The sequence below is a fragment of the Chaetodon trifascialis genome, chromosome 2 (genome assembly GCF_039877785.1).
Source record: "Chaetodon trifascialis isolate fChaTrf1 chromosome 2, fChaTrf1.hap1, whole genome shotgun sequence".
NCBI lineage: Eukaryota > Metazoa > Chordata > Actinopteri > Chaetodontiformes > Chaetodontidae > Chaetodon > Chaetodon trifascialis.
Genome location: NC_092057.1, coordinates 1 through 27,500, shown reverse-complemented (window position 1 = coordinate 27,500; position 27,500 = coordinate 1). Strand labels below are relative to the sequence as shown.

The following is a 27,500-nucleotide window of genomic DNA, read 5'->3' as shown; positions in this document are numbered from 1 at the left end:
CAGCCCTCTTGGCAGTGATTCATGTGCTCTTGGTTATGTCTCTTTTGTAGGATTATCTGATTTTCTACCAGGCAGATTTGCTCACACTGAAAGGTCAAGTTCTGGATTAAATTGTCTGTGAAAAGCTTGCTTCTTAAAGCCACTCCTCACATTATAAATGAGATTCAAGTCGGGGCTTTGAATCTGCCATCTTTCACATTCTGGCAACAATTCGTTCCAGAGGTTGATTTGTTTTAACGTAGTTCATCTACTGGCTTTGTTCTGTTTAATCATGTAATCAATGAAATGTCATATCAATGTTCTATGAGCACAAAAGAAGCAGCAAATCCTGATATTTCCAGCGTAAAATAAGTTAAATAATTCAACTGTTGATGAAAAGCTAACAATTTCAGCACTCAATCTGCATCTTATCAATGTCTGACCTTGGAAAAAAAGGATGCTAAATGCTAATATAAGATTCCAGTTGAATATATTTTCAATTAAAGTTGTAAAATCACAAAATGCACACACACACAAAAATCAGTCCAGGGTTGAATAGATTTTTAAGAAAGCATATTCACACACGTCTTAAGGGGCTCACTAGCTGTATTTTAACTGTTAGCCATCATCCAAAATAGCTTAAATAATGGAGCAAGGGTTGCAGAGAATGTTAACGGCTTTCGGCTCATCATCTTTATTAGAAATAATAAGGGAAGGTAGAGCGTGTCATGCATTTCATTTGCGCCAATGAAGTTCTCATGTCAGTGCAGTCAGCATGGGTGCACAGCACAGAAACCTGATTAATAAAGTGAATATACAGTAAGACAAGAGAGGAGAGCAGGAGGCCTGTTTCTGTGTGTTTGCGTCGGCACATCATGACCTCTATTCCACTGCGGCATGAAGAAACCTTTCAGACTCCACGATGAGTTGTTCTCAGCCTGAAGTATTTTGCAGTCGATGTCTTTATCCTCATACTTTTGCCTCTGGTCTCTAACTCTATCTGTTGTGTCTCTTTGAAACTTGTGAGGACATGATTCTTTATCATTATTTTCTTCTGTAACATCATCACTACTCGCTGTTATTAAACTGTCATTCACATACAATGGACCTGATAAAAATGTTGTTTTATCACATGCACAAATGACTGAAGAGATGTAAGTTGTTAAAGTATGAGCTCTTCAGGTTGTTGCCAAAAGCTTGAGCAGCCCCCGTGCTGACATCTTTAGTAAGTTTACAATTCACAAACAGCTTATAACGCAAGTTTTACCTCCACAACATATAATCCTTTTAAATTTGCAGCAACTTTGTTTGACAGCAGTTTGCTTTTGAGAGAGATGCTGATGAGAGAGACAATGTGCATTTTTATAACCAGATGTGTTTTTTTCTTAACTCTCTGGCTGCTGCAGGTCTACAGGTAACCTGCAGATTACAAGATAGTAAGATGGTGTCGTGTTACTGTTGTTGCACTGGGCAGCTCCCAGACAGGAATGTTTGGAATCATATGAATGTCAATTGGGGAATTTTTGGAAAAGAAAAAACCTTCTCATTTTATGCCATAAAATTATAAACAACAAAACAAAAACAAAAGTAGTCGCCCTGTTTGAGGAAATGGCTCAGAAATGTAATGCATGTGTTAAATTCAGTATCCATAAAGAATAGAATGGAAAATCCACGCCCTCCTCCCACTCTCTCAATCACACACATATATACAAACACACACACTGAGAGAGAAACAGAATATTTTTTCAGTAGCTTTTGGTCAGTTTTATACTTACATTTTCAGCTAATGATTCTTTAGCTGCATTTTTATTCAATTCAATTCAATTCAATTCAATTCAATTCATTTCAGTTTTATTTGTATAGCGCCAAATCACGACAGAAGTTGTCTCAGGACACTTTCCATACAGAGCTGGTACAGACCAAACTCTTTATCTACAGAGAACCAACAATTCCCCCATGAGCAAGCACTTGGTGACAGTGGCGAGGAAAAACTTCCTTTTAACAGGCAGAAACCTCGGGCAGGTTCTCCTGTTGTGGGGCCATTAGCTTTGCAAGCTATTCAAAATCTGTATGTATGTATATATATAAGTGTGTGTGTGTGTGTGTGTGTGTGTGTGTGTGTGTGTATTTTTTCAGGTATATAGTATCAGGCAAGTTTTTTCCAAACTTACTTTTAGTGCTGTCAATCGATTAAAATATTTAATTGTGATTAATCTCATTAATGTTGTAGTTAACTCGTGATTAATCACAAATTAATCGCACATTTTCATCTATTCTGAATGTCCCTTGAATTATCATTTTAATGCTCTTATCAACATGGAAAAGTGGATAGGCTTGCTTTGTGCAAATGTTTTTTTTTATTGATAACAACGTGTAGTGTTATATTTCACACTAACATTCTCACTTTGAGCAGTCGTTCACATTTGAATGAATCAAATCTCACACATTTTAACACTGTCAATAAACAGATGACAAAAAAAAGCCCCTTCAGCAGCCCTTTCTAAAGGATCAAAACAGGGTGATCCAACATAAAGTTACAAAGTGCACCTCTTTGTAAACTAGGACTCAGACTATAGTGCAGTTCAACCATGGCTTAAACTTTCCTTTCATAAGTTTCCTTTGAACATAACAGCATCCATATGCCTCCGCCCAAAGCCATCCATTTTCGCCTGCTTTTGACAAGGAGGCGGCGGAGAATTCGCATTCGCCATCAAATGGTATTTCAGACTGGATGTGCTTCTGTGATAACTCAGTTCACACCGACAATACACACAGATAACTTTGGTCTTGTCAGTCGACCCATCTGGCAACTTTTGAAACTAAACTTTACATTCAGAATCTTGTTCGCATCCATTTCGGTGTTTCACACTTGACATCCACACAAACCGGTAGCCTACTACTGTTCGAGGAAAAAGGGGGCCTTTCTGTGTGGAGTTTGCATGTTCTCCCTGTGTTCACCTGGGGTTTCCTCCTTAATAACCCCCCTCTAAAACATGCAAGAAGATCATCTCCTGACCAATGGGGACAACGGAGTACTGGTCCCTGGGCGCTGGCGTCGGCTGGCAGCCCACCGCTCCTGCTCTATCGCGGAGGATCGACAGACTGAGGATGGGTTAAATGCGGAGATAAAGAATTTCACGGAAAAGCATGGCGTGTAGTGTGCAACTAACATGTGATGTGAAGTGATTAATAAAGTACGTTTCTTCTTCTTCTTCTTCTTCTTCTTCTTCTTCTTCTTCTTCTTCTTCTTCTTCTTCTTCTTCTTCTTCTTCTTCTTCTTCTTCTTCTTCTTCTTCACAGCTAGCGAGCAGGCAAGACCAAAACGTGCGTGGGGCGTGCCTATTGTTTTGTTTCTGGTTTCTAACCGGATCCTGTAGTTTTCCTGACGTTACGAGCAGTGGCCACAGCTCATAAAAAAACTACAAGTTCACTAAGTCACAAAGAGCGTTATACTCGCGATAAAAAAATGACGCCGTTAAAATTGATTTGCGTTAACGCGTTAATAACGCAATATTTTTGACAGCACTAGTACTTTTCTTGATTGTGTGATTTTAAAGTGTCATAATTCAAATCCCAACTTATTAGAAGGCCTATTGTTAGCTGTTAGCTTCCCCACTGAGCTAGCTGTCAAAGCTAACTTGATAATAACCAGGAAAAATGCTAAATAATAAACACACATTTCAATCTTTCAACCTATGAATGAGGATTATAGCATTTACAGCAGCAATATGATACACTTATACACTTGTAAAATGTCTAAAAAGCTTTGTGCTGTTACTGTCAGACAGTGAATTGAGTAAATATAAGCAAATGATCTGATCTGTTTGAGCAGAACAGTTGATGTTCTTTCCTGTCTTGGGTTCTGGTTTATCGTATCAGCTGTCACCATGCACGCAGCCCAGCCTCTTTCTCATCTACCACAAAGTATGTGTGTTAGTCTGCTTCCAGCTGGTGTGTTTTACAAGCAGCTTCAATGACATGTCGTCTGTTTGTGTGTGTTCAGGGTGTTGCGGGAGCAGTGGATTAGAGCAAAGTATGAGAGGAAGGAGTTCTCTGAGCCTGGGAAGAACTTTATATATGAGGAAGGTGAGTCTGTGTGCATATTCACACACACACACACACACACACACACACACACACACACACACACACACACACACACACACACACACACACACACACACACACACACAGGTATGTGTGCACAAAAACACACCCATGCTAATAAGTAACCTTTGCTGGTTTCCTGCAGGAACTAGAGATGGCATGTTGATGAAGAGGGGGCGGGACAACGGGCAGTTCCTCAGCAGGCGATTTGTCCTCTCAGAGAGGGAGGGCACTCTGAAGTATTTCACCAAATATGACGTAAGCAGCAGCTTTTAATGAGACTTTTTAGTGCCCACACACACCCGACACAAAATCATGTCTGTAAGATACAAGTAACCTACTGTAATTAGACGGCGTCCTAGTTAGTGTTGTTTGAAGGGTGTAGTTCACTTCCTGCACATGTGCAACACCCACACACATCCATGTGTGTGTGTGTGTGTGTGCGTGCGCACACGCACACACACACCCACCCACCCACACACACACACACAGTTAGCTATAGTCATACATGTCTACCAAAAGCCTACAATATGTATCTGTACCTGCTGCCTCCGCTGCGTCTGAGCGTGCTCAGACACGCTTAACCAGCAGTCTGTCCTCTCTGTCAGTGAGGCTGATTCACTTAGCTGCACACCACCCAAACGAATTAGGGCTCGAGGTTCTGTGAGCGCTTTGTTTGTCACAGTAAACCAGCTATGGGGAAGTGGGAATAATATTTTTAAAAAGTCACTTTCATTTTTTAAATATGGATATCCAGTGTGTCTTAGCATGTGTCTTTGCATACAAATGTCTTTGTTGTGATTTTTTTTTTCGTGTGCTGCTTCATATTCTCCCAGTGACTCCTAGCAAACAATAAAACACAAACACCCTCACAGCAGCGATAGAAGTGTTGCTCACTGTCACTCAGGTGCTTTAAGTTTTTAAAGCCGGTGAACCTTGAGGTGTGTGACATAGTTACTGACTCAAGTCCAACTCACTGGCCAATTTGTGCCACTTTCTCTTGCTCTTATTTTCATACTATGAAGTCAGTGCTCATAATGACAGAAAAGTGTAAAATCTAATCAGTTGTCATATAAGCATAGCCATGTCTGTTATCTGTTAAAGTCAAGGGAGGAAGATGCACAGAGACACAGATCCTGACAGATTAAAACGCAGCTTCCACAAGCAGGTTTGCTGGGATTATTGTCAGTGTTAGACATGATGGTCATAAGTGATGCAGATTGATGTGAAGATAATGGTTCAAAATAGAGCAAGAAATATGACCCCAAGCACACCTTGACTCCATAAATATGATTTTTTTTTTTCTGGTCAAGCAGTGGCAACAAGTACTGTGCATGATTTAGATTTTTAGGTAATTGTATCTAAAATAAAAAGGCTATCAAGGTTAATCAGGATTAAAACGCATGCAAAAAATAATCATCAAATAGAATAATAGACATCATCAGCTGGCTCACAGTTGTAACTCATTCAGTCCATTAGTGAAAGTGTAGATACATACGTTTTAAAAAGTTGAATTACACTTTCTAACAACAAAATCAGTTCAAAAGCAAAGCTCACAGAAAGCTGTCTTGCGTTCGGTGTGAAATTTCGGATGGATCCTTTGGGAGATTATGGCCGTCCTTCCTCTGTTCTGCTCTGAGACATACTGCTGAACGTGTCCTCTCTCCTGCAGGCTAAGGAGCCCAAAGCAGTAATCAAGGTGGACACCATCAATGCAACCTTACAGCCTGAGAAGATAGGAAACCCCAACGGTCTGCAGATCACCTACCTCAAAGACTACAGCACCCGCAACATCTTTGTCTACCATGACAACGGCAAGGTCTGCATTGCTCTACTGTGTTTGTTTGTGTGTGTACATATATTTTAAGCTACTTTCAGGGACCATCTGTACCAATTCATGCCGGCTGATGGAATCCATCAGCAGATGACATTTAAGCTCCACATCAATGATTCTGCTTTCATTCATGAATACTCATTGAAATACATGGAGCAGTTCAAGTGTTGTCTGAGACTTTAGAGTCTCTTGTGAAAGCATCAAAATCAAAAACTAATTTCTTATTTAGAAAGTCTCTGTCAACTGCACATGAATGTTTTATTCTGACAGTCCTCTCCAAAAATACACCCTTTAAACTCTGTTTCTACACAGGCTAAACAAAAAGTCATGTTCCATACTGGTTATTTCACAGTGTTTATTGGACATTTATTTAATCCCCTATTAAACTGTGGTTTCATTCAGAAAGAGGTGTGATTTAGACAGATATGTTAAAAAACATATTGCCTTGTCATGAGTGGAAGCAAAGGTCATAGATAAAAGCAGCTTTTAGTCATGAATAGGAGCGATTATTTAATGAGTCCCAGTCAACACGGATGTAAGTCAGACCCTGTGCTAATCATAATAAGGATGCACCTGCAAATGATCACATCTTAAATCCAAACAAGATCTGTGTGAAGGAGACAAAAAAGTATAGCAGTAATGGTGTGTGTGTTTTCATGGTTATGATCATCAATCATGAGCATGATCATAACATTTTTAGCTGTTTCACCCTCAGAGACTTCACACACAAACACACACACACACACACACACACACACACACACACACACACACACACACACACACACACACACACACACACACACACACCCCTCTGGTATTAAAAAAATCCCCCTTCTATCTCTCTCACTGTCCGTTAGGAGATCGTAGACTGGTTTAATTCAATTCGCGCAGTTCAGCTTCACTATCTAAAGGTTGCCTTTCCTGGGGCGACAGATGCTGAGGTGAGAACACACAAGCACCCACACACATACATTTTTTTAGTTTGTGGTGTTTGACAAAGAACTCCTGATTGCTGAGATTAAAATGGTTTTGTTGGTTTTAATGTGACATGCATGAGGTGACTAGAACTCCATTTGTGCATTTACACTTACTGTAAATGTCTCACACTTTCCCCACAGTAGACCTTCAGCTCTGGAACTGCTTGCATCCTCCTAATGTCATTCTTTAACCATTTGCTTTGCTTCTTGTTTTCAGCTGGTACCCAAACTTACCCGAAACTTTCTGAAGGAAGGATACATGGAAAAGACAGGTCCCAGGGCAAGTAACACACACGCACTATTTGAAACCTTTATTTTTCATTTCCATTCCAGTCGAGGCTGATGGCCACCCACCCAGAGCCTGGTTCTGCCTGAGGTTTCTGCCTGTTAAAAGGAAGTTTTTCCTCGCCACTGTGCTTGCTCATGAGGGAATTGTTGGGTCTCTGTAGATAAAAGAGCTCAGCCTGTACCAGCTCTATATGGAAAGTGTCCTGAGACAACTTCTGTTGTGACTTGGCGCTGTACAAATAAAATTGAATTTAATTGAACTGAATTGTTACAATGACAGTATTAAGTACACATAAATCAGAAAATGTGGATCTCTGTGTATTTAAATCACTCCAGGATGTCATCTTAAAATGACAATAGACTTTTTTTGTATATTCAGAACTAGAATCACACTGACTCAATTCATATAAATGCATCCAGTAATGTATTTAATCAACAGCGTAGCGAATGATAGTAACTGTTATATTCCAAATTGAACTGAATTCCTGGGGTCCAGACAAATTAATTGCCAATAACCTGACCTCCCCTGGAAGTGCAGAACTAATCACAGCATAGTTGTCAATTAAGTCAATTTAAAGCCTTGTTCACACAGCACAAATACCTGAGGGTGTTAATGATCTGTAGTAATTACGGTGATCAGCCGCAATTAAAAGGAAAATGTCTACGTTTAGTATTTGTCAGAGTAAAAATTCCAGCTCAAATTACCAACCATGTTTTGCTAAAGGCATGATTCTACTCCTGCACGGAATCACATTACTTATTCAGCAATATTTTAGCTTTGCAGTGTAGCTGTACAATGTTTTGTTTTTTCATAAAATGGTGGAGAAGGTAGTCGCAGCAGTAGATCAGGTTTTGGCAAATAAAACTTAATTAGAAAAGAACACTTGTAACACATCTGGACTTAAACAGTTGTACAAGGTTCAGCAGTGGTTTCATTCTCCTGTGCACAGAACAGAGATGGGGTTGCATATGAAAAGATTTTTCTGTTGGACAGCTTCTGTCTGATATCCACGCATTCAGCTGCTAGCAGAACATGGGTAAATCCATCCATTAACCATCCATTTAACTAGTTGGACACAGTTCTCTCCTCAAACCTCCTCCTGTGATCCCAGCTCCCGCCATGGTCCCTGCTTTAATGGAATAGGAGCTGGGCCAAGAGGTGAACTAGCCCAGCTGCCAGTGTGGCTGCTTTCGTCCAACTGACTGACAGCTGAGAGGTCCTACCTGCCTGCGACATCGTCCGTCTGTCTGTCACTCTGTCTGAGAGGGAATCAAAAGCTTCGAGCCAAGTATCGACTTAATCCTTAGCTGTCAAAACCTCCAATACAGACAGAGACACGGACATGTGTTTGGATTAAGCAAACACACAAAGAGGTGATTGTAATGTATCCATGCAGTCATACACCGTCTTATATTAGCATGTGGACACATATGCAGGTGCTTTCACACAGGTTTCAGACTGAAGCACCTAACAAGCCGATCCTCCTCTGGCTCTGTATTCAGACACACACACACACACACACACACACACACACACACACACACACACACACACACACACACACACACACACACACACACACACTCACACACACACACACACTTTCTCAGTTTCATCCTCATCTGTCAGGCTGAGAGATGAAAGGACTCATAACTTGCTGACTCAGTTGTTTAGCCTCATGCCACAACGAGAATATCAAACACTTTTACCAGGACAATGTGGCAGCAGTCAGAGACCTCAGCATCCTCATTATATGAAGCTCAGCTCTCTGAAAGCTGCTCATGCCCCTTAATAAACTCTCCAAAGATGCCGGCTTCATATTCTTCGATAGCTGCTTTCATCATGAATTTCAGCTGCACTGATGGAAACGTTTAACCATGACAATAAGTTTTTAAATTCAGTATCAAGAGCGTTATGAAAGTGGTGCTGTAACCATTTAGGTGGGGCTGCCCAGGGGACAGAAAACTGTCCAAATCTAACATGAACAAATGCTTTTATAAAGCCTGAGATCAAGTTTGATGCGCTGTCATGGTCAAAAGTGTGTGCTCACCGCTTGTAGTGTGTGCATGGGAAAGTGTTTTTGAGTGGTTAAAGTGGTTTAAGTGGTTAAATTAGGCTGCAAAGCAATTTGGGTTCGGTCAAGAAACACACACTCATCCCCTCTTTCAAAGTTTCCATCTTGTTTTATGGATTTTAGTAGAGCTGGTGATGCAGAAGTGTTCTTTTTGACTTTGACTTTTAGGTGGGCTGGACAAAACAAATAACTTGAAGACATCACTTTGGGTTTTGAAAGCAGCAGATAGTTTTTTTTGTAGGCTAAATGATGAATTGAACAAATAATTGACAGCCATTAATTGGAACCCTAGCCACTTTAGTAATTGACAATCTAAGATAAAGTATGAGGAAACTAAAATAAATGAGTTCATTTAAGACTATGAATAACCAGACAGACACCAGCGTTGATGCTTGAACAATGCTGCTTTGTGCTGTGCACAGTTTCAGCTTTCCTGTCTCACCTCATGTCTGACTGTTTCTGTCAACTTGTTTGTCTTTGCAGCAAACAGAAGGCTTCAAGAAACGCTGGTTCACTCTAGACCACAGGCGACTCATGTACTTCAAAGATCCTCTGGTGCGACATCTTTCCACACACCTACATACATCAAAAGATTTCAGTATCAGCAACAGTTTATATTTTCAGCCTTTAGTTGATGCCTGAGTGTCTATGGTTGCAGTTTCTTGATCACAACTTACCGACAGCAGTTGCTTTACAGTATTCTTGTGCTGTAAAAATATATAAATGGGCGCCATCGAGCAAATTAGGTTATGTAGACAGTGTTGGGATATGAAGCCATGACTCAAAGGGGAGAGCGTGGTATTATACGTGGTTATTATACATATGGCATTCGATGCCATGACAGCATGGACTGGCTCAAAGAGAAGTGAAACACCAAACTGCAGAGTAGTTTTATCCTATAATCTACACTAGACATGTCTGCAGAATGCAAACTTGTACCTATTTTACCTGATATCCGTGTTTGAAAGGTGGAGATGTTACTGACTGATGAGAGTGGACTTTTTATGGCAGGTGTTATCACAGAGACTTGCCCTGAGAGGGGCCCATCCAGGTTTCCCAAGATTTGTCTAAATACGCATCAGATAGCCAGATTAGCTCAGCTTTGCTGCTGATGTAAGAGTTTGATGGAGAGGTGCAATAATTATAGGTGCTAAGTGACTGAAACGTCCCACTTACCTCAAGGGAGTTAGACAAGAAAAACTGGTAGATGAAAGAAAGAGGAAGTCGAGTGAAGGGTGGACTGGGGATGTGTGGAGGATAATAACTAAATTATGCATGTTTTAGATGTTGTGTATACAATGGTTCACTATGTGCAAATGCAGTTTGATCATACTTTGTTAACATTAGAGAGTGAGATTTATCTGGGACAATTAAGTGATGTCAGCTTTTAGTTACTGCCTGATGGGAATGTCGTTAGGTTTCCAGGTATTTGCTAATAAACTGAAGTACTGGAGAAATCACATTTTTTCCCTGGTGATGGCACTACATGAAAAGTTAAGGGCTTACCAAAGAGAGTACAGTTCATCCTGAGGGAAACATGAATGTCTGTGGAGCTGCAGCGATCGAGCAGACGATAAAAAGAATTTTAATAAGCAATTATTTTCACTATCCATTAATCATCAAGCAAAAATGCCAAACATTTGTTGGTTTCCTTTGCTTATGATATGTCAATAAAGTGGACTAATGGGCAGACATACAAACAATCTGAAGACTTCACTTTAGGCTTTTGGCAATTGTAATTGTCACTTTTCTGTATTTTATAGACTAAATGACTAATTCATTCAACAAGAAAATAATTGTGAGATTAATGAACAATTAAATGAATTATTATTTGCAGACTTAAATGTCTTTGAGGCATTTAATTAAAAACCAAAAATGTTGCCACAGTGGCACTTGAGGAAAACTCAGGGGATCGCCAAAGTCAATATTATTCATCCTACATTCATGATGAATGAATGTACAAAATGTGATGAAAATCCATCCAGCAGCAGATGTTCCAATGTTCCATGTTCTAGTGGTGGACTGACCAACTGGCCAACAACAAATTATGCCAAGAGCTGCACTTCTAGCATGACTAAAACCAGCTGTTTTGCATCTTAGAGTAGCTCTAAACTTAATAAAAATAAGACTGGTGCTTGCTGCCATAGTAGCCTAAACTCGGAACTACAAAGAGTACAGCTTAATGTACCTATCACATTTACTGACAGTTTATTCCAGTGTGTGCATATTGCTATTATGGCATGCCAGTCACAAAAATGAAATGATTTAAGAATAAACCAGTGAAGCTCTGAGATTTCTGCCTAGTTGGCCAGTGTTCAGCAGAAATTTGAAACAAGAACAGAATTAATTTACTCATCAAAGGAAGTTCTTTTGTTTCAGATACAGTAGAGAGACACAGTAGCATGCTGAGGACTCTGTACTTCTGTCTCTCATTCTGTTTAAAGGACGCCTTTGCCAAAGGTGAGGTGTTCTTGGGGAACAGAGACCACGGTTACAACGCCTCCCCCGGCTTGCCTGCTGGCACCCACTGCAACGGTGCCTGGCAACATGGTATCACCATAGAAACACCTGACCGCTGCTTCCTGTTTACTTGTGAGACAGAGAGCGACCAGCAGGACTGGCTGAAACACTTCAGCGATGTCATGAGCGCTCAGATGTCCCCTCAGGAGTACACAAGTAAGAGTTCAGAACTTTCGAATAGTTATTACATATCTATTAGCTAATTTAATAAACTCAAAGTAAAATAAAGCTTTTAGCAGTCGTATAGCTACACATAGGAGCTTCTGCATACAAACCAAATCATACATTATGGGCCATTTTTAATCTTTCATTGTTGTGACTCACTGGTAGTTTTATAGCTTATCTACTAAGAGTTTGTGTCCACAATCACTCCATCATGAGCAGCAAATTGAGATTTACACTCATTTTCACTTTGGAGGGTAAATATAACTCTCTGCACAGAGCTGGTGGCTCTTTGTGGCTGTGGAAAGAAGTCCAACCGTTAGATGTCTTATTCTTGATCCTTAGTGGTTGTGGTGAAAATTGACAGTTAACATGCTGATATAAAGGTTACTGTTTTCTTGATTTTCATGTTAGCATGATCATATTTGCTGATTTGCACAGCTGAGGTTGATGGCAGCCAATAGTTGTCCAGGTATTTCTCTCTGAACCAGAAATGTCAACCTTCTAGTGGTGCAACAGGAAAAAACAGAGGGTCACCATGTGATTATAGGAACCATGAATGTTTTACAAAGTTTCATGGCAATCCATCACATAGTTTTTAAGATATTTCACTCTGCAAGATGATAGACCAACTGAACGACGACCCTAAAACTGTCTAAATTACAAATTGCTTTAACCACAACTCTATTGCATTAGTCATACGAAATGATTTGTCTGCATGGGTAAAAGAGCTTTGTTTCTAACTTTGGACTTTGATTTGTTTTTAAGTGGAAGCCTTGTTTAAGCACAGGCATTGATGGACCAGAGGCCTGAGGGACCAGCTCCTCTCCTTTCAGCTCTTCGCCAACTGGACACAAAGCCCATCAGCATCAGTTCAGCCACTGACTCTAGTGATTTTTGGAGGTTGTTGCAAAATCTTCATCACCAATCAGACTGGAGCTTGTAGCTACAAAAGTCCCAAAGGTGATCATTGGGGTTAAAAACACAAACATGAGGATCAAGGCATTATTAATTGGTAACTGAAAAGTATATATATCTGGCCAGAAGAAATAGAAATGTATAGTTTTTTATTTGATTTTGTTTAACTGACAGTTTTGGCATTTATTGCTGGTGTGTTCATGCACAGCACAGAGATCACCTGTCAATCAGAAAGTCTGAACAGCATTTTACCATATTTGGGGGGATTTTAGCAGCCTATATTTCAAATTGTAGTGTTTCAAATTCACATGGCCCCTGCTGCAGAAGTTAACTCATTATGGTAAATCACTTCCTTCTTGGATGTTTTTTTTTTCCCCCTTATTGTAAAATACTGTGGTTGGAATTGTTAGGTTTAAAACACATTTGATGTGAGAATTTAGAAAATAAGCATTTTTAAGGTGAGAAGTCGATGAGTCGAACCAGTACAAATCATCAGCTGACAGAAAACAATAATATCTGTGGATTCAGAATTCCTTTTGATTTTTTCAAACTTTTTTTTTATTAAAGCAATGGTAATTATTGGTTGTTTTATGTAAGTGTTGTTACTACTCTCATGACTTAACACATGGACATTAAGCACCAGTGGTGCAGGCCAGTTCATGAGCTGCAGCTTATTGTGCTGTTTCAGTCCAAAAGTTCAGAAAGAGAGTTTTTCCAAGCCAAGCAGTATCTTCAGACACACTGCCTGTGCAGTTTATATCAAGAATTCAGCATGACTTTTCTTTTAACACTCAGCAAATATTGATTTTTTAAGTAGTTTTGGAGAGTTCTGTCAAAGACATTCTTGACAGACAGAGATTTGTTAATGCACTGGGTTAGGAAAGCAGCAAATTCTGCAAGCCATTACATGGTCTAACAGTGCCTCCATGTGGCGTACAGTATACATACCATGTCTGTTAAACAATAACTCCAATAAGTTATTTTTTTTCTCATTTTTATATATATCAAACAGACCGTTCTTTTTTTGTTCTCTTGTTTTGTTTCCATTTTTTTTTTGGTTTAAGAGGTAAACACATCACATATTGATTTGGTGTCTTTTTTTTAAGTAAAGGTGGGCTGTTTCCATGCTTGACCATAGATGACTGACATAGCATATGAAATTATTGATTGTCACTAATAAAAATATTTCCTTTGGAATTTGTCAAGGAATCTCTATACAGATTTGTGTGTGGGATTTTAAATATAGTCACCTTATTGTAGATTATCCCTCTCTTCAGACTGAAGTTGAGTTATTCCAAAACTACCTTTTTTTCCTGTTAATATCATAACGTCAGATTTCCTGCACCATCAACTCAAATATCAATGTGCTGCCAATTTGCAGTTAATGCAATGGCAGAAAGCATCCAAGAACAGCTTATGCTGCAAGTTTCGATAATACTGCTTAAAATTCACAAAGACAGCACATGTATTATTTGCACTATTATTATCATCATTTATTTCTGAAGATGAGGACTTCAGCAAATACAATAATGTAAAAAGTCAGCTCTCAAAGACAAATAACAAATAAAATGGGGATAATATAAGAAAATTACCCGCTGACACAAGAGGAAAATTTCACTTGTGGAGAATCCAAAACTATAGTAAAAATATAGTCTCAACAAAGCCACAGATATCTTAAAAGCAGTGCGTCCAGGCTTAAAACAAGTAGCCAACGTTCATCTGGATATAAAGGATTTTCTGACTTTGACAAAGCTGTTTTGTGCTGTCTTTGCAGGCACATAAATGACTGCTGAACATGATGAGATTGTAAGTCTAAAAAAGCTGAAACGTATAAATACGTCCTTTCTTTATACTGGCATCTGTATGATGTGCTTGGCTTCTGTATTTGCAAAATTGGCATGTGTGTGTGGTTGAGCACAATTGCCCCTGCTAGTGATTTCTGGGTGTCTAAAACTGCACCTTGAAGCTCAGAGACTGCAGGTTGAAGCCCGAGGGGAATATCTCATAAATCTATAGGCCCATGCTAGTTTTTCACCCTTGTGAGAAAGAGGGAGGGCAGCGGAGAGAAGGCAGAGGACTGCGACCAGCAGAGCTCCCAAGAACACAGACACAACAGTCTTCTACCAAATTGGAGAGTCACATACAGGCTGGAGATCTGAGGAGAAGCTGGAGGTTCATCTGCCATGCATCAAAGCGTTTATGGAGATAGAGGCACATTTGGATTAAAGCAAAGGATCGATTTATATGTCTGGAGGTAGAGACCTAGAAGAGAAGACATATTTTGACTGGATATATCACAGCTGTTGATTCAGCCCTGGCTAAAACCCTGAACCAAACCTGGACATGCACTGAGGTCACCACAGAGGAAATGAATAAGGAAAGGGAGCTTTTTTTTCCCCTGGTACTAAAACTGACACCATCAATCCCCATAAGGAGTCTCTCCCTGGAAATGTCAGCAACTGAAGTCCTGCTCAAGCACACCTCGGCCTTGAAGGAGTTTGCTTTCAGAGATTTGAACACAGTTTTTCAAGTTGAGAGGCAGTATCCTGACTCACTGCGCCACTCTGCTGCTCCCAAATAACCCTTGCTAGATCTACTTCAGCCCAGCGGAGAAATTCTTGTCCTCTGTACCTGAGGATATGTCTCACACCTGAGGCTTATTGATGCCTTAAATCTTCTCTGGAGGCTTTTATGCTGTCAATTTTGGAGAAGTATGGGATAATGGCTGTGTGGAGGACCTTATTTTTGGGGATAAACGCTATAAGCCACAGGCGGCTCTGCAGTCACTGAAGCTACTAGCCATGTCAGTGGTCTACTTATATCGTCTTCATGGATAAATACAGTTGTTGTTGTTGTCACCCCTGCATCACATTTATGCTATTTAGCTCCAACAATTTACAGGTTTGAACAAATTTGTATAATGAGTTATGACAAGCAATGTTTGCTTTTCACCTGGACTGTGTGGGACATATTTTCAAAAATCTTTACAATCAGCAGCCATCTTTGATCTGGGGTCTGCCTACACAGACTTTGAAACCTTGTCCAGCTTAATGCAGGAGCAAACCAACATATAGCTCCATGCAAATTGTCTCTAAATATTCAGGCCTGACCTCTGACCCGTGATCTGTAAATCTGCAATGAACTGCACTCCTAATGCCACCATCACTCCGCAACTGGGACTTGTCCTGAGCCCAGGACCTGGAGACGGGGGATCTCAGGAGAGTGCTGGTGGTGGTGGGGGCAGTGGAGGCCTTTGGGTGACATCCCTACTCGGTGCCACACTGATGATGATGTGCGCCATGGGTGTGGCAGGCAACACGTACACATTCATCATCACACGCTCAGCCGCTTTGCGTCGGACGGGTTCCATGTACGTTTACATCGTCAATTTGGCTCTGGCTGACCTGCTCTACCTCTCCACCATCCCCTTCGTGGTATGCACATACTTCGCCCATGACTGGCTGTTTGGTGAGGCCGGTTGTCGCATCCTGCTGAGTCTCGACCTCCTCACCATGCATGCCAGCGTCTTCATTTTGGTTGCCATGAGCGTGGAACGCTACCGTGCTGTGGCTAGGCCCTTCAGCGCGCACAGGTCCTCGTCTCGCAGGCGAAGGCTAGTGGCAGGAATGATCTGGGGGATAGCTTTCGTGCTAACGCTTCCCATGATGGTGATGATCAGACTCAGGGTGGGCAAGCCGACTGCGGCTGGATTGGTTAAGAGGATCTGTTTCCCTACATGGACCCCTGAGGCCTTCAAGGCTTATATCACTGTCCTGTTTCTTACAAGTGTTTTAGTTCCGGGATTGGTAATCGTTGGGCTGTATGTGGGGCTAGCCAGGCGTTACTGGGCAGCACAGGCTAGATTAGGAGGTGGCAGCCGTTCTGCTCAGCGGAGAGGACTCAAACAAAAAGTCGTAACAATGATCTTTAGCATTGTAGTGGCCTACTGGGCTTGTTTCTTGCCTTTCTGGGCATGGCAGCTAGCCAAACTGTTCTCTCCAGAATCCCTCAGAGCTTTGTCTCCAGCTGCTCATAATTATGTGAATTTCTTTGTCACATGTCTAACCTATGGGAACAGCTGTATTAATCCATTTCTTTACACTCTTCTGACCCGGAACTATAAAGATTATTTGGCTCAGAAAGGTCAGTCTGTGGGTTCAAGCAGGGCTGACCCCGGGTCAGTAATGACTACGCCACTGCAGGACCTATAGTGGATGATTACTGAGCGTAGGCACTTGAGCAATGTTGAGCATGTTATTAATGCCCTCATCAGCGTGAGAGAGGACATTTTTGTTTTAGTCATTTTGTATAAAACAGAAAAATGTCACATTTGTGAGATGCTTGTGATCTGAAATAGCACTTTCTACAAACTTTGTAAATGCTGCAAACATACGCAGTGTGATGCTACACATTTCCAGCTCCGTTGAGAACTGTAACCAAAGCTGTTAAGGATTCAGAGAACTTGAGCACAGCAGGTGGATGTTTGCTAACATGAAAGTCTGACTGCAAGTCTGCTGGTTGGAGAACAAACAGAACAAATGCCACAGTATTTGATTTGTGTTCTATATTGTATATTCTAACGCTTATCCCTGTACAAATTCTTCCTGTCTAACAATATCCAGTTCTGCCTTTTTAATATTACTGATATCACAAATACACATTTGATTTGTAGCTTTGACCTAAAATACAAGTTTTTTGCAGAATTAAAAAGATTTGACTTTGCATTGGAAAAGCAACAAAAAGAGAATTTTTCAGTCGTTCTGAAAATATTTTGGATGATATACTAATCACAAGAATTCATCACAGCAATCAATTACTTTGCATTTACTGTAAAAAAGAAAAAAAAAAGAATATTTGGACAATGGAATCATATGTAAAGAGCTGCTTCCAGTTTTTCTTTTACTCTCCCATGTTCCATCCACCTTGCACACATGCATAAACTCGCACACATACTGTAAAGGATATTTCATCTCCTTCCAGGGAATGTGGTTGCATCGTGCCACATTCCTCATCCTCAGGCCACCGCTTCTTTGAGTCCTCCTGTAAATTGTCTCCCTAAGTATCTGCTTCATCTCACCTCTGTTGTATGCTGTCCCTCTTTTGGATTAGCCTGTTCCATCTTCTATTATCTGCCCCAGTCGATATATTGGCTACACTCACTCTACAGGCCTCAATGATGAATTCTTATTTATAGCTGTTTCTTTCTTTTTTTGACCACATTACTTTTTTTAACGTGGACATTGTGTTATAGCATTTTTAATAAGTCACCTTTTTGAACAGACTTGAATTTACATATTAACAGACACCCAGATTTATGCAGAATGATACTATGAAAGCTTTTATTAAACCGTCACCTCTGGTCACCATGCAGCCTTAACAGCTCATCTGCTCATCTCAGCAGTTTTTAATTCTCTTAAATGTATGTCGGCAGGCCAGATAGTCACAAATATGACTCGTGTCAGAATTAAGACTGAAATGCGACCGAAATCATGTTTTTTTCTAATTTATTGATTAAGATACAATTCTAGACAGTATCTTTGTTTTAGATTTGCAGGATATAATGTCTTTATTTCATGAATGCTGCATATAAAAAGATCACAGTCAGAGAGGATATTCTTTCTTTCAGATGATTTATTAAAAACTCCAGTGACTGAGGAGATTTCAAGCAGGCACAATGAGGTAAGACATGCTGTGGCTCCCTCTTTAGGCCAGTTCCTCTTATTGCAACATCAGCACTCAATGATGGTACACATCTAGTGCTATGTTTCCATAAGCCTCAATAATGTGAAACAGACAAGTCAAAAGGGTTGAGATGAGGTGGACCTCTACTTGATCTTGATGCTGATGACCTTTGCATCACCGCAGATGTTAATGTACTTGTACTTGACTTCTCGCATTCGGTTGGGGAAGTTCGTCATGGAGCCATCAGGAAACTTGATGTAGAACTGCTCACTGTTGAAGTTAATGCAAATCTGAGAAGACAAAGGATTTATGTTTCAGTGCCAATCAAGTTTCAACATGAACATTTACAGTTTGTAAAAAGAATGACTAAAATACACAGTTTTTACGAGCCCATAAATCCCTTAATGATTACACAGTAGCTGTGTACTACAGTAGTAGTAGTACATTGTGAAATTTGACTAAAATGATACAACAAAAGTACTTTGTCAGTGGTCTGCAGAAAATATTCTTTCAGACACAGCAGGTCTGTTTGTGAACTATAATCACACCCAGCTTTGAGCCTTTACTGTGTAAACAATGATAAAACCACAAGAATCCAACTTAATTCTTTAGAAGCTTTGACAAATTTGCCTCTGGAATGAGATATTTGCTGTTTTAGGTACTGCAGAATGTGATGTCAAGTACAGTACAGAGTATAAAGTACAGGCTACAGCATACACTTTCGACTAAACGTTCTATTTAAATGCATGCAAAAGTTTCCCTATTTTCGACTAAACATTGTGTTTAAATGCATGCAAGAGACTAATCAGTTCTGTTGTTTGGTATCAGACGAAGCCGAAGTTTGCGAGACTACAGACAGTTGACAAACACCCTCATGCTCTCCCAACACACCTTGCATTCCTCCCCAGATGCGAATGGAAAATTTCCCTCACGCTGCTCATCACCCCAATACCCCCCAGAGAAGCAGTTGAAGACGATGGTGTTGGTGTCGCTACCGTAGTTGAAACGGGGGTTTAAGTGCAATGCGATATTCTCAGAATCATGGCCAATGTTGATGGCAAAACTGCAGTGGAGGCAGAAACACAGAGGTCAAAGAGTGCAATGAGGAAAGGATGAGAGCAGTAGTCTGTTGACACTCGCTGTACACGGTGTCAACTTCCTCTTAATTAAATGTAAGTCCTAAAAGTTAAACGGTATGAACCAGAGACAAGGGATCTGGAGCAATTTCAGAAAGCTCTTCACCACTTGACAACTTCTCTTCCAACACTGTCTTCTGGAAACTCTGTTTATACACAACTGATTTGCATTTGTGATTATGTTGCAGTGTGATGCTCAGAGTCAGTGTTTCTTTGAGTGATTGAAACACATATGTAACATGTATGAACTGCACTGGAGTTGCAGGGAGGCGGTCAGTGTGGATGGCAGACAAAGTGCAGAACTGTGGCACCAGAATCCAGGGGTCACGTCCAGACTCCATGGTCAGGTTTAGCCGACAGCACTGTGGTTAAGGTTTGAGAGAAACCATGCTATTAAAATAGACCAGAATCTCTCTATCAGTGCTTAAACATAACCATTAAGACATGGAACAATGAGTGGACAGTGCACTGCAGGATTGCCTGTTTTTGGCAGAAAACCAATGAAATACTTGTTCAGTATCAACATTATTGCAACTTGCCAGGTATGTTAATTAACATTTCCTGATTATGTTAACAGAAGATGGAATTCGGTTGCCACACTTCCCTCATAACGTATTTACTGTTGCAAATTTGTTGTATATGAATGTCATTTCTAGGAGGCAGGGCTGCCTCTTACGAGGGGAACTTACGAGTTGCAGTCGTCCTTGAGCTTGAGGCAAACCTTTAACTCATGCCCCTCCTTGAATGACATGTCATTGAGTTTCTGTAAAGGGAGATGACAAAGAGGAACATGGGAATTGGTTTGGATATATGGATGGATGGATGGGTGAGCCAAAATGGTTTTGTATTTTGTAATTTAGGGATATTTAAAAGGCAAACATTTGTGTCTCTGGTGGGAAAATTAATGATCACAGGTGTTCTTATCTTCGTTGTTGATGATCAACCAGGGTGCAAGAGTACCGTACAGCCCACGGCTGTAAAAGTACTTTACAGTACAGTACTTTTACATAGAGACAGTAAAACCATAAAAATACACCCACACATGGACCTTATATGCTAGACGCTAGATAGGTACCACTGGGTGTGTGTGTGTGTGTGTGTGTGTGTGTGTGTGTGTGTGTGTGTGTGTGTGTGTGTGTGTGTGTGTGCCTACATGACAGATAAATAAAAAACTAATGTAAAAACAACAAACCTAATGAATAGCCGATGATTGATTTTAAAGGTTTGCACGCACACATGGCCTACCAGGAACTTTCCTTACAGTCAGCGATTCGTTTAATCAGTAACGTAGTAAATTCCATTCCTTCTGATCTATGTGCTGAGCATCACCTGATGGTTGCACATGAACTTCTACATCCTGGCCCTACCTGTACCACACCCACAGATAACTGAGTCCACACCACCCACAATAAGTCATCAGTGCTGGTATATCATTGACTGCACAGGCAGGTGTTGCAGAATAATTAAGTGAAGTTACACTTTTGAGTCAGACTATTATTTATAACTATTTATGAGCAGTGTACACATTGCCTTCTGTTCCCTGGCCATTGTATAGTATTACAATACATGCATGTCTCACAGGAATCAAAGACGACCTAGGTGACCAAGTTAACCGGTGAGACACGAATTTAGATTTTGAAAAGTGTTACTTGATGAAACAAAGCACATCCTGGGCAAAAGTACATGCAAATTTTAGAAATTTAAGTCACTCAGCCTTTGTCACACATCTCTATCAAATTGCATAGTAAAATTGAGAAACATCTCTGTGTCCCTGGGATGAGTGTTAATGATTGACAAAATACTATAGACATAGAATTCCTGAAAAAAATCAGAAAGGTGTTAATGCTACCAAGGCTTTTCTCTCCTTTCTGGACTTGAAATTAAGCCATCAGCCCCTTCACAACATCGGTGAATTGATGTTAATGACTCTGCACAAAGCTCTTTCAAGTATATCTCTTCTGTGTATATCTCTTCTGTAAATACTATTCACAATCTTTTTTTAAGGATGACATTTTTCTTTCTATCCCACCCTTTTGTATATACTTGTGTTCAGTTTGCATGCACTTGTCTTTTACCACTCTATCCACTTTATTGGTGCTGCTGTGAAATTGGAATTTCCCCTCGCGGGACCAATAAAGGAATATTGAATTGAATTGAATTGAACTGAATTCTACAATGTGTGAATATTTGTTTGATTTGATGATAATGCAACCAGAAAGCCATACAGCAACATATACAGTATCTCTCTGATGTGTGTCACAATCAGGGTAGCACACAGAATATGGCTGTAAAAGTTGGAGAAAATGACAAACATTCTCATTTTGGGCTTAGTATAATGCCACAACTAAGACAAGGACTAACACGATAAGGAACGCAGACATTCGTCCATGAGGAGAACGAAGACAAATCCTGAAAATGAATCTTCACACCACTCACCATCTTTGCTGTCTTCAGTGGGTTGTGCTTCAAGTGACAAACCTTTGCAGGCAGGTGAGTGGTTTATATAACCCCAGTGACGCTGAGGGGCAGGAAGCAACCAATGGGGAGGGGTTTAGAAAAAAAAAAAAGAAGAGCAGTCACATATGATGATATTTGTCCCTCAATGAAACAATTCAGTCACTGTTGGCTGCAGTTTTGGATGGAAACTTTCTGGCATGAAAAGAAATATTGAAATCTGACTAAAAGTAATTATGTACATATGACAACACATATAAAAAAATATATGTAATATATGTATATATATATATAGTATCTTAGCATTTAAAAAAAAAGAATCCACCTTTATAAAGAAAGTCAAAGTCGCCTCAGAACAATTACTAATGTACTTATGACAAGTTTGCCAATGTTCTGCATTTGTGGGTTAATGACATTTTTGCACTCAGCGTTTTGGACACTGTCGCTGTGAATTGCATATTATACACTGTTGACAACTGAGTTTTGTCCCTCATTTTCTACTGTAACTAATAATAAGATTCAGTTAATTTCATCCCTATTTGGAGACTGACTCCAGGAACGAAAGTACTGTAGTGTAATGACATGCAGCTTGTGAGAGAAAACCTGATAAATGTGTACAAAAACTGGATAAAACATGTTACAAATACAGTGTGTTTGTATAAAAATGCAGGGGAACTATTATGAAAAAAAAAGTACATTATTGATAATTAGCAGACATGTGGCATCATAGGTACATTAACAAGACTTTGAGTGGCCTAATATTCAGTAGTGACAATGAAGCGTCTGGTACATTAATTGTAGGCATTTAAAAAAAAACTTGCTTTATGTTTTTTTTGTCATAATTATGAAGCATCTTGGTATTTGATGTGCTCTGTATGTTTATATGTATGTGCATAATTATCATAAGGTGCTTCACAATAAATAGTATACATAGTCGAACAGGAAAAGGGGAAAAATAAACAACCTTTTCTCTTGTAAAACCTTCAGGATTCACAGAAGAGTATAGAGTTTTACTAATATGCGTTTAAATAACAATTAAAAACAAGGTGTGGAAAGCATTTCCACAGCTATTCAACTGATACCTCGTATTCACTTCAGTATAGCTTGTCCTTCAAGACTTTAAGGTTTTCTCTTGGAAGAGAACAAATTAAAAATTAATTTGCAAGAACTAACTAACTAAATAGATAATTACTGATTAATAAATTATACGTTTTGGATGGCCATTCCTTACTTTCTTTCCGTACTTTTTTTTCCCGGCAAATTCTTATTTTCGACATATTAATTATTATTACGTCATACCTAGTGTGTGTGTGTGTGTGTGTGTGTGTGTGTGTGTGTGTGTGTGGTAAAGTAGGTCAGGCTTTCGGGTTGTCACCATGGTTGTCACGGTTTCACCCGAGCCGCACGCTGATGTATTTGTACGTCACCACAATGGGCGTGATTTTGAGTACAATAGCCAATCCCCTTCCTCTCTTTTGTGATGGGCGTGTCATACATTCAGTGGTCAGAAACTGAAGCTAACCGAATAAACAACTAAGTTAGCTTGTCAGCTAGATAGCAACTTTTGGTATGCCTTTATTTCATAAGATTCATTTCATAAGCTTTAATTATCCTGCATTTAGATGTTCGTAAGTCTGAAAATGTAGTTTATATTTTACGGCTATGGTGATTTATTTCCATTTTGTTTCCATTTTAAGAGTGTTAACTTGCATATTGTAATAGCAAGTTCGATGTTTGGTTAGCATTAGCTGGCTGGCGATGATCATGAAACTTACTTTCTGTATTTGCTAACTGTTATGGCTAAAGATTAGCTAGAGGAGCCAAGCAAAGGAAGTAAGTTGGTTTTTTTAATTTGCTGCTTTTGCATTACTCCTATCTCTAGAAATGGCGTCGGTAACGGCGACAGAACCAGCGTTATGCCCGGGTGCAATACCAGCAGCAGAGTCCATAGTGCCCGCTTGTATGTTTGCACCGGATCGGGGATGTCCTGACGATCCATCCAGCGGAGAGGGCTTTGAAGACGGCGAGGGTACAAACGGCGAATCCGTGGATCATTTAGACTTAAGCAGCAAGGTGGGCCTCACTGTAAATTGCACCTAGTAACGTTAAGTTTTAAGATGTTCCAGCCAAACAGCTTTTTGCTTCGACTCGGCGAACGAATAATGTGCAGTGACTTAACAAGCTTCACACAGCGCGTTTTTTGCTGGCCGTGCAAAACACCAGAAAGTGACACGTATGTAACTGCATCCAGCTGGCAGATTACCCATCCACGGGGTAAATTATATCTACTGTATGTGCAAACGTTGCAGGAGCAGCCTAAGGCATCAGAATGTACTGATAAATCATTGTCACCATTATGCAGAGCACATAGCCTTTAAGCAAAAGCTACGATTTGTTTTCCTTGAACTTGTGACTTCAAGACACATACAAAAGGCTTGATTGACTCTGTTTGCTCTTGTTTAACCTTTCCACATTTTTCCTCGTCTCTTCTCCCGTGTCTCACTTTTCAGCTGGTTTTAGTGAGTCCAACAGGGGAACAGTATGATTCATTACTAAGACATCTGAGGGAGCAGATAGATGAAGGCTGTGGAGAGACAATCTACGTGGTTGGGATGGGCTCAGGTAAGGGTTACGAACTCTCAAGCAACTTAAGGATGAAGTCTGAGAAACACTTGGTCCACCCAACAGCACATAACTCAATAGAAAACTAGCTAAGGAGTTGTTTCACACCCATCAAAGAATATGTTTATATTAAATGAGCATATGGCAGATATGTTGTAATCTTGAAGGTAGCAGAAGGCAGTGCAAGTCAATATTACAAGTGTGGTTTGAAGTGAGTCTTGGTGCATCATTTGTATGCTCACTTGAAGAGTGTAAGGATTCAGAAACTTGTGTTCTGTATGTCTAGACTGATTTCTACATGTGGTTGCAGTTATATTTTCCTCCATACAGTGGAAGAAAGGAAAATGAATGTGTTGCAAGTAGGTCAGAGTAGTTTTGGTAGTTTCATAAATTTCAGCCAAGCGTGTTGTCCTACACCTCTGCTCTGACCAGACATTTACTGATGCTGCACTGGCCTCAAGGCTTTCACTTTCTCATGCACAGTAGCTGTTAATGCTTTTACAGTCAGAAATAATCCTAAACAGTGTTGAAAATCCCATAAAATGAGAAACTGTGTTATTCTCATGAATGGAAATGTGACATATTCATCCACCGATTCCTATAAATGATTAGAATGATGTTATTGAAATTTGTTTTACCACTGGATATAGTAATGAAATACCAACATAATTAAATCTCTTTATATTGTCATGGACAAAAAAGACAAGACAAAAATACAATATATAAAAGAGAAACTGAAATGATAACAGATTGAAAACAAAATTATTTTTTTTTTGTATATTATAGACTAAAATATCCAGAGATTTTGTCTGCTGAGAAAAACATGTCTACATCTGACTTACTCAGATGGACCTTCGATATCAATGCTAGACTTCCCAAAGAGAGCGCCATTGACAAGTCATTGTCCTGTGGGCATCTGGACAAAATGATCATATTGAATTATTAAGGACCGGTTTGTTTTTGGCTTTAAGTCATCAGGGTCAAGTTTAGCTTTGGAAATGTCACATTAAGTGATACTCTGTGTTGACCATGTCCCGTAGATGGCACCAAAGACTTTTAACATTTTACCAGCTAGATTTTTAGAATGGAAACTCAAAACCAAGAACAGGGGAAACTATGCCAAAACTTACTCTCATATTGTGTGAGACTGGTGCTTATTTGCCACTCACAGCTGAATTGAGGGATGGACAATGTTGCTTGCTGCTCAAAAAGAACGTTGTATTATTTTGAACCTTCGGTACCAATGTTTTTGCTTTTTGTAATACTTGCTTGCTGTAATGACTTAATTTCCGCAGTGTGGGATCAATAAAATCTTATCTTATTACACGTTAGCCAATGTCAGACACAACAACAACCATAATTCTAATAATTATCTTTTTTGAACAGTGTTACAGATTGCTTTACATCCTTGAGCCATGATTAAAACATTTCAGGACTGAGGCAAATAAGACATAATGACGTTTAATTTGTCATTGCTGGCATACAACAATAATTATGTTTGGTAATCTCAGAGACCAGCAGCAACTGGGGTACTTTCATTGCACCGACTGACCAAAAATGCTTCAGTACTATCGAAGTCAAGGTATCAGAACTGGACACGTTTTGAGAAGCGGTTTCAAAGATGTCACTGATTCAGCAAGCCTCAGATCTTCAGGCAGGGATCCCAGAGCTGAGGGACCCTGACTGCAATAGCGAGGTTTCCTTTAGTCTCTAGCCAGGACTCAGGAACAGCCAGCAGAGCCCTGCCTGAGAATCTGAGGCTGTGCTCTGCTCATGGGCGTGTAGCAATTCAGCAGTGTAGCTGTGAGCTGAACTATGAAGTGCTGGAAAAGCAGGAAAATCTTGAAATCAGAATCAGTGGAATATATTGTTTTGCATCTGTGTAAGTAGCTGAGGAAAGTAGTTTTTCAGTATATTTAGGGAAAAGCCAAGCCACCAGTGTGTAGCAGCCGAGCCATCACTTCTGTCAGCTGTCTGTCCTCTCAGGCAGCGAACCCCATTTGTTTGCTATTCAGTTGTCATTCTGAAAGCTTCTGCCACACACTCAAACATGAGGGCTTTTGTTGGCAACCGGAGTTATTTTTTGCCTGTTACAGCAACATATGTGACCCATGTGGCCTGTTGAGGGGTCAGAGTGCACGTGTGAAAGGGTGTCAATTTTCCACGCACAGCACAAGGAATGTCACTAGTTCACCAGTTCATGTTTGTATGACTGGCTGGAAGAGCAGCTGGCTGACTGGTAGACTGACCTGGGTGTTTCCATTTGTCCATCTAGTATAACTAGACTGTGCGAACAGTTCGTAGTAGTGTGTTTGTGGCTTATATTGAGAGAAGCAGCAGAGAGCTACTTCAACCATATAGTAAGTCATTCACTAAAAAAGGCTCCGGTCGTCTGTTTACGTAAGAAAGATATCTCTCTATGTAGCGACCTCTGACAAAATCTACAAGCCTTCTGTTCTTGGATTGTTTCCGACACCGTTTCCGATCCACGCTCCACAATTTCCACACTACATCCACTCTAGCCTCTCCTTTAAACCACCTGTTTATTTACTCTTTCTCCTGCAAAGTCTGCCTCCAGTGTGGTATCTGTCTTCCTGGTCACCACCCTGTCATATAGTAAATTAGTGACATTCCCAGGGCGAGGCCTTATGTTAGCCCTGACCTTTGCCAGACCGTGTCTGGAAAGTCTATCACTGCTTTGTAAGGCACTCATAATAAAAGCATACATTAAATAGCTGATGTG

The 27,500-nt window shown here is 40.1% G+C and overlaps 3 protein-coding genes and 1 long non-coding RNA gene across 4 annotated transcripts in view; 3 read left to right on the top strand and 1 right to left on the bottom strand.

The window, feature by feature from the left end:
* LOC139343325 (arf-GAP with dual PH domain-containing protein 1) overlaps positions 1 to 13,657 on the top strand; it is an 18,237-nt gene extending 4,580 nt beyond the window's left edge. Inside the window, exons 4-11 of the mRNA XM_070980908.1 lie at positions 3,983 to 4,065; positions 4,232 to 4,344; positions 5,759 to 5,905; positions 6,781 to 6,864; positions 7,118 to 7,180; positions 9,747 to 9,818; positions 11,708 to 11,939; positions 12,714 to 13,657. Of these exons, the coding sequence (XP_070837009.1) occupies positions 3,983 to 4,065; positions 4,232 to 4,344; positions 5,759 to 5,905; positions 6,781 to 6,864; positions 7,118 to 7,180; positions 9,747 to 9,818; positions 11,708 to 11,939; positions 12,714 to 12,742 (823 nt within the window). The 3' untranslated portion in view covers positions 12,743 to 13,657. The remainder of the gene's footprint in view (positions 1 to 3,982; positions 4,066 to 4,231; positions 4,345 to 5,758; positions 5,906 to 6,780; positions 6,865 to 7,117; positions 7,181 to 9,746; positions 9,819 to 11,707; positions 11,940 to 12,713) is intronic.
* A 2,343-nt stretch (positions 13,658 to 16,000) lies between these two features.
* On the top strand, positions 16,001 to 17,074 carry uts2r4 (urotensin-2 receptor 4). The gene has a single exon (XM_070983906.1). It carries the CDS (start codon positions 16,001 to 16,003, stop codon positions 17,072 to 17,074), a length of 1,074 nt encoding a protein of 357 aa, XP_070840007.1.
* Positions 17,075 to 18,688: 1,614 nt separating this feature from the next.
* Positions 18,689 to 22,204, bottom strand: lgals2b (lectin, galactoside-binding, soluble, 2b). Its single transcript, XM_070983907.1, has 4 exons — positions 22,118 to 22,204; positions 20,371 to 20,444; positions 19,437 to 19,608; positions 18,689 to 18,835 (listed from the first exon to the last, which is right to left on the bottom strand). Exons 1-4 carry the CDS (start codon positions 22,118 to 22,120, stop codon positions 18,689 to 18,691), a joined length of 396 nt encoding a protein of 131 aa, XP_070840008.1. The 5' UTR covers positions 22,121 to 22,204.
* A 1,459-nt stretch (positions 22,205 to 23,663) lies between these two features.
* Positions 23,664 to 24,768, top strand: LOC139348070 (uncharacterized). Its single transcript, XR_011603366.1, has 3 exons — positions 23,664 to 23,702; positions 24,018 to 24,208; positions 24,646 to 24,768. It is a non-coding gene; the product is annotated as an uncharacterized lncRNA (long non-coding RNA).
* Positions 24,769 to 27,500: the final 2,732 nt, after the last annotated feature.

Bases quoted from the DNA above. Each gene is read 5' to 3' on its own strand.
- lgals2b (XM_070983907.1), bottom strand. The intron at 19,609-20,370 runs GTAAGTTCCCCT...CCTCCACTGCAG, and splicing joins CTCAAGGACGACTGCAACTC to TTTTGCCATCAACATTGGCC. The intron at 18,836-19,436 runs GTGTGTTGGGAG...TTGTCTTCTCAG, and splicing joins CATCTGGGGAGGAATGCAAG to ATTTGCATTAACTTCAACAG.
- uts2r4 (XM_070983906.1), top strand. From the start codon at position 16,001: ATGAACTGCACTCCTAATGCCACCATCACTCCGCAACTGGGACTTGTC.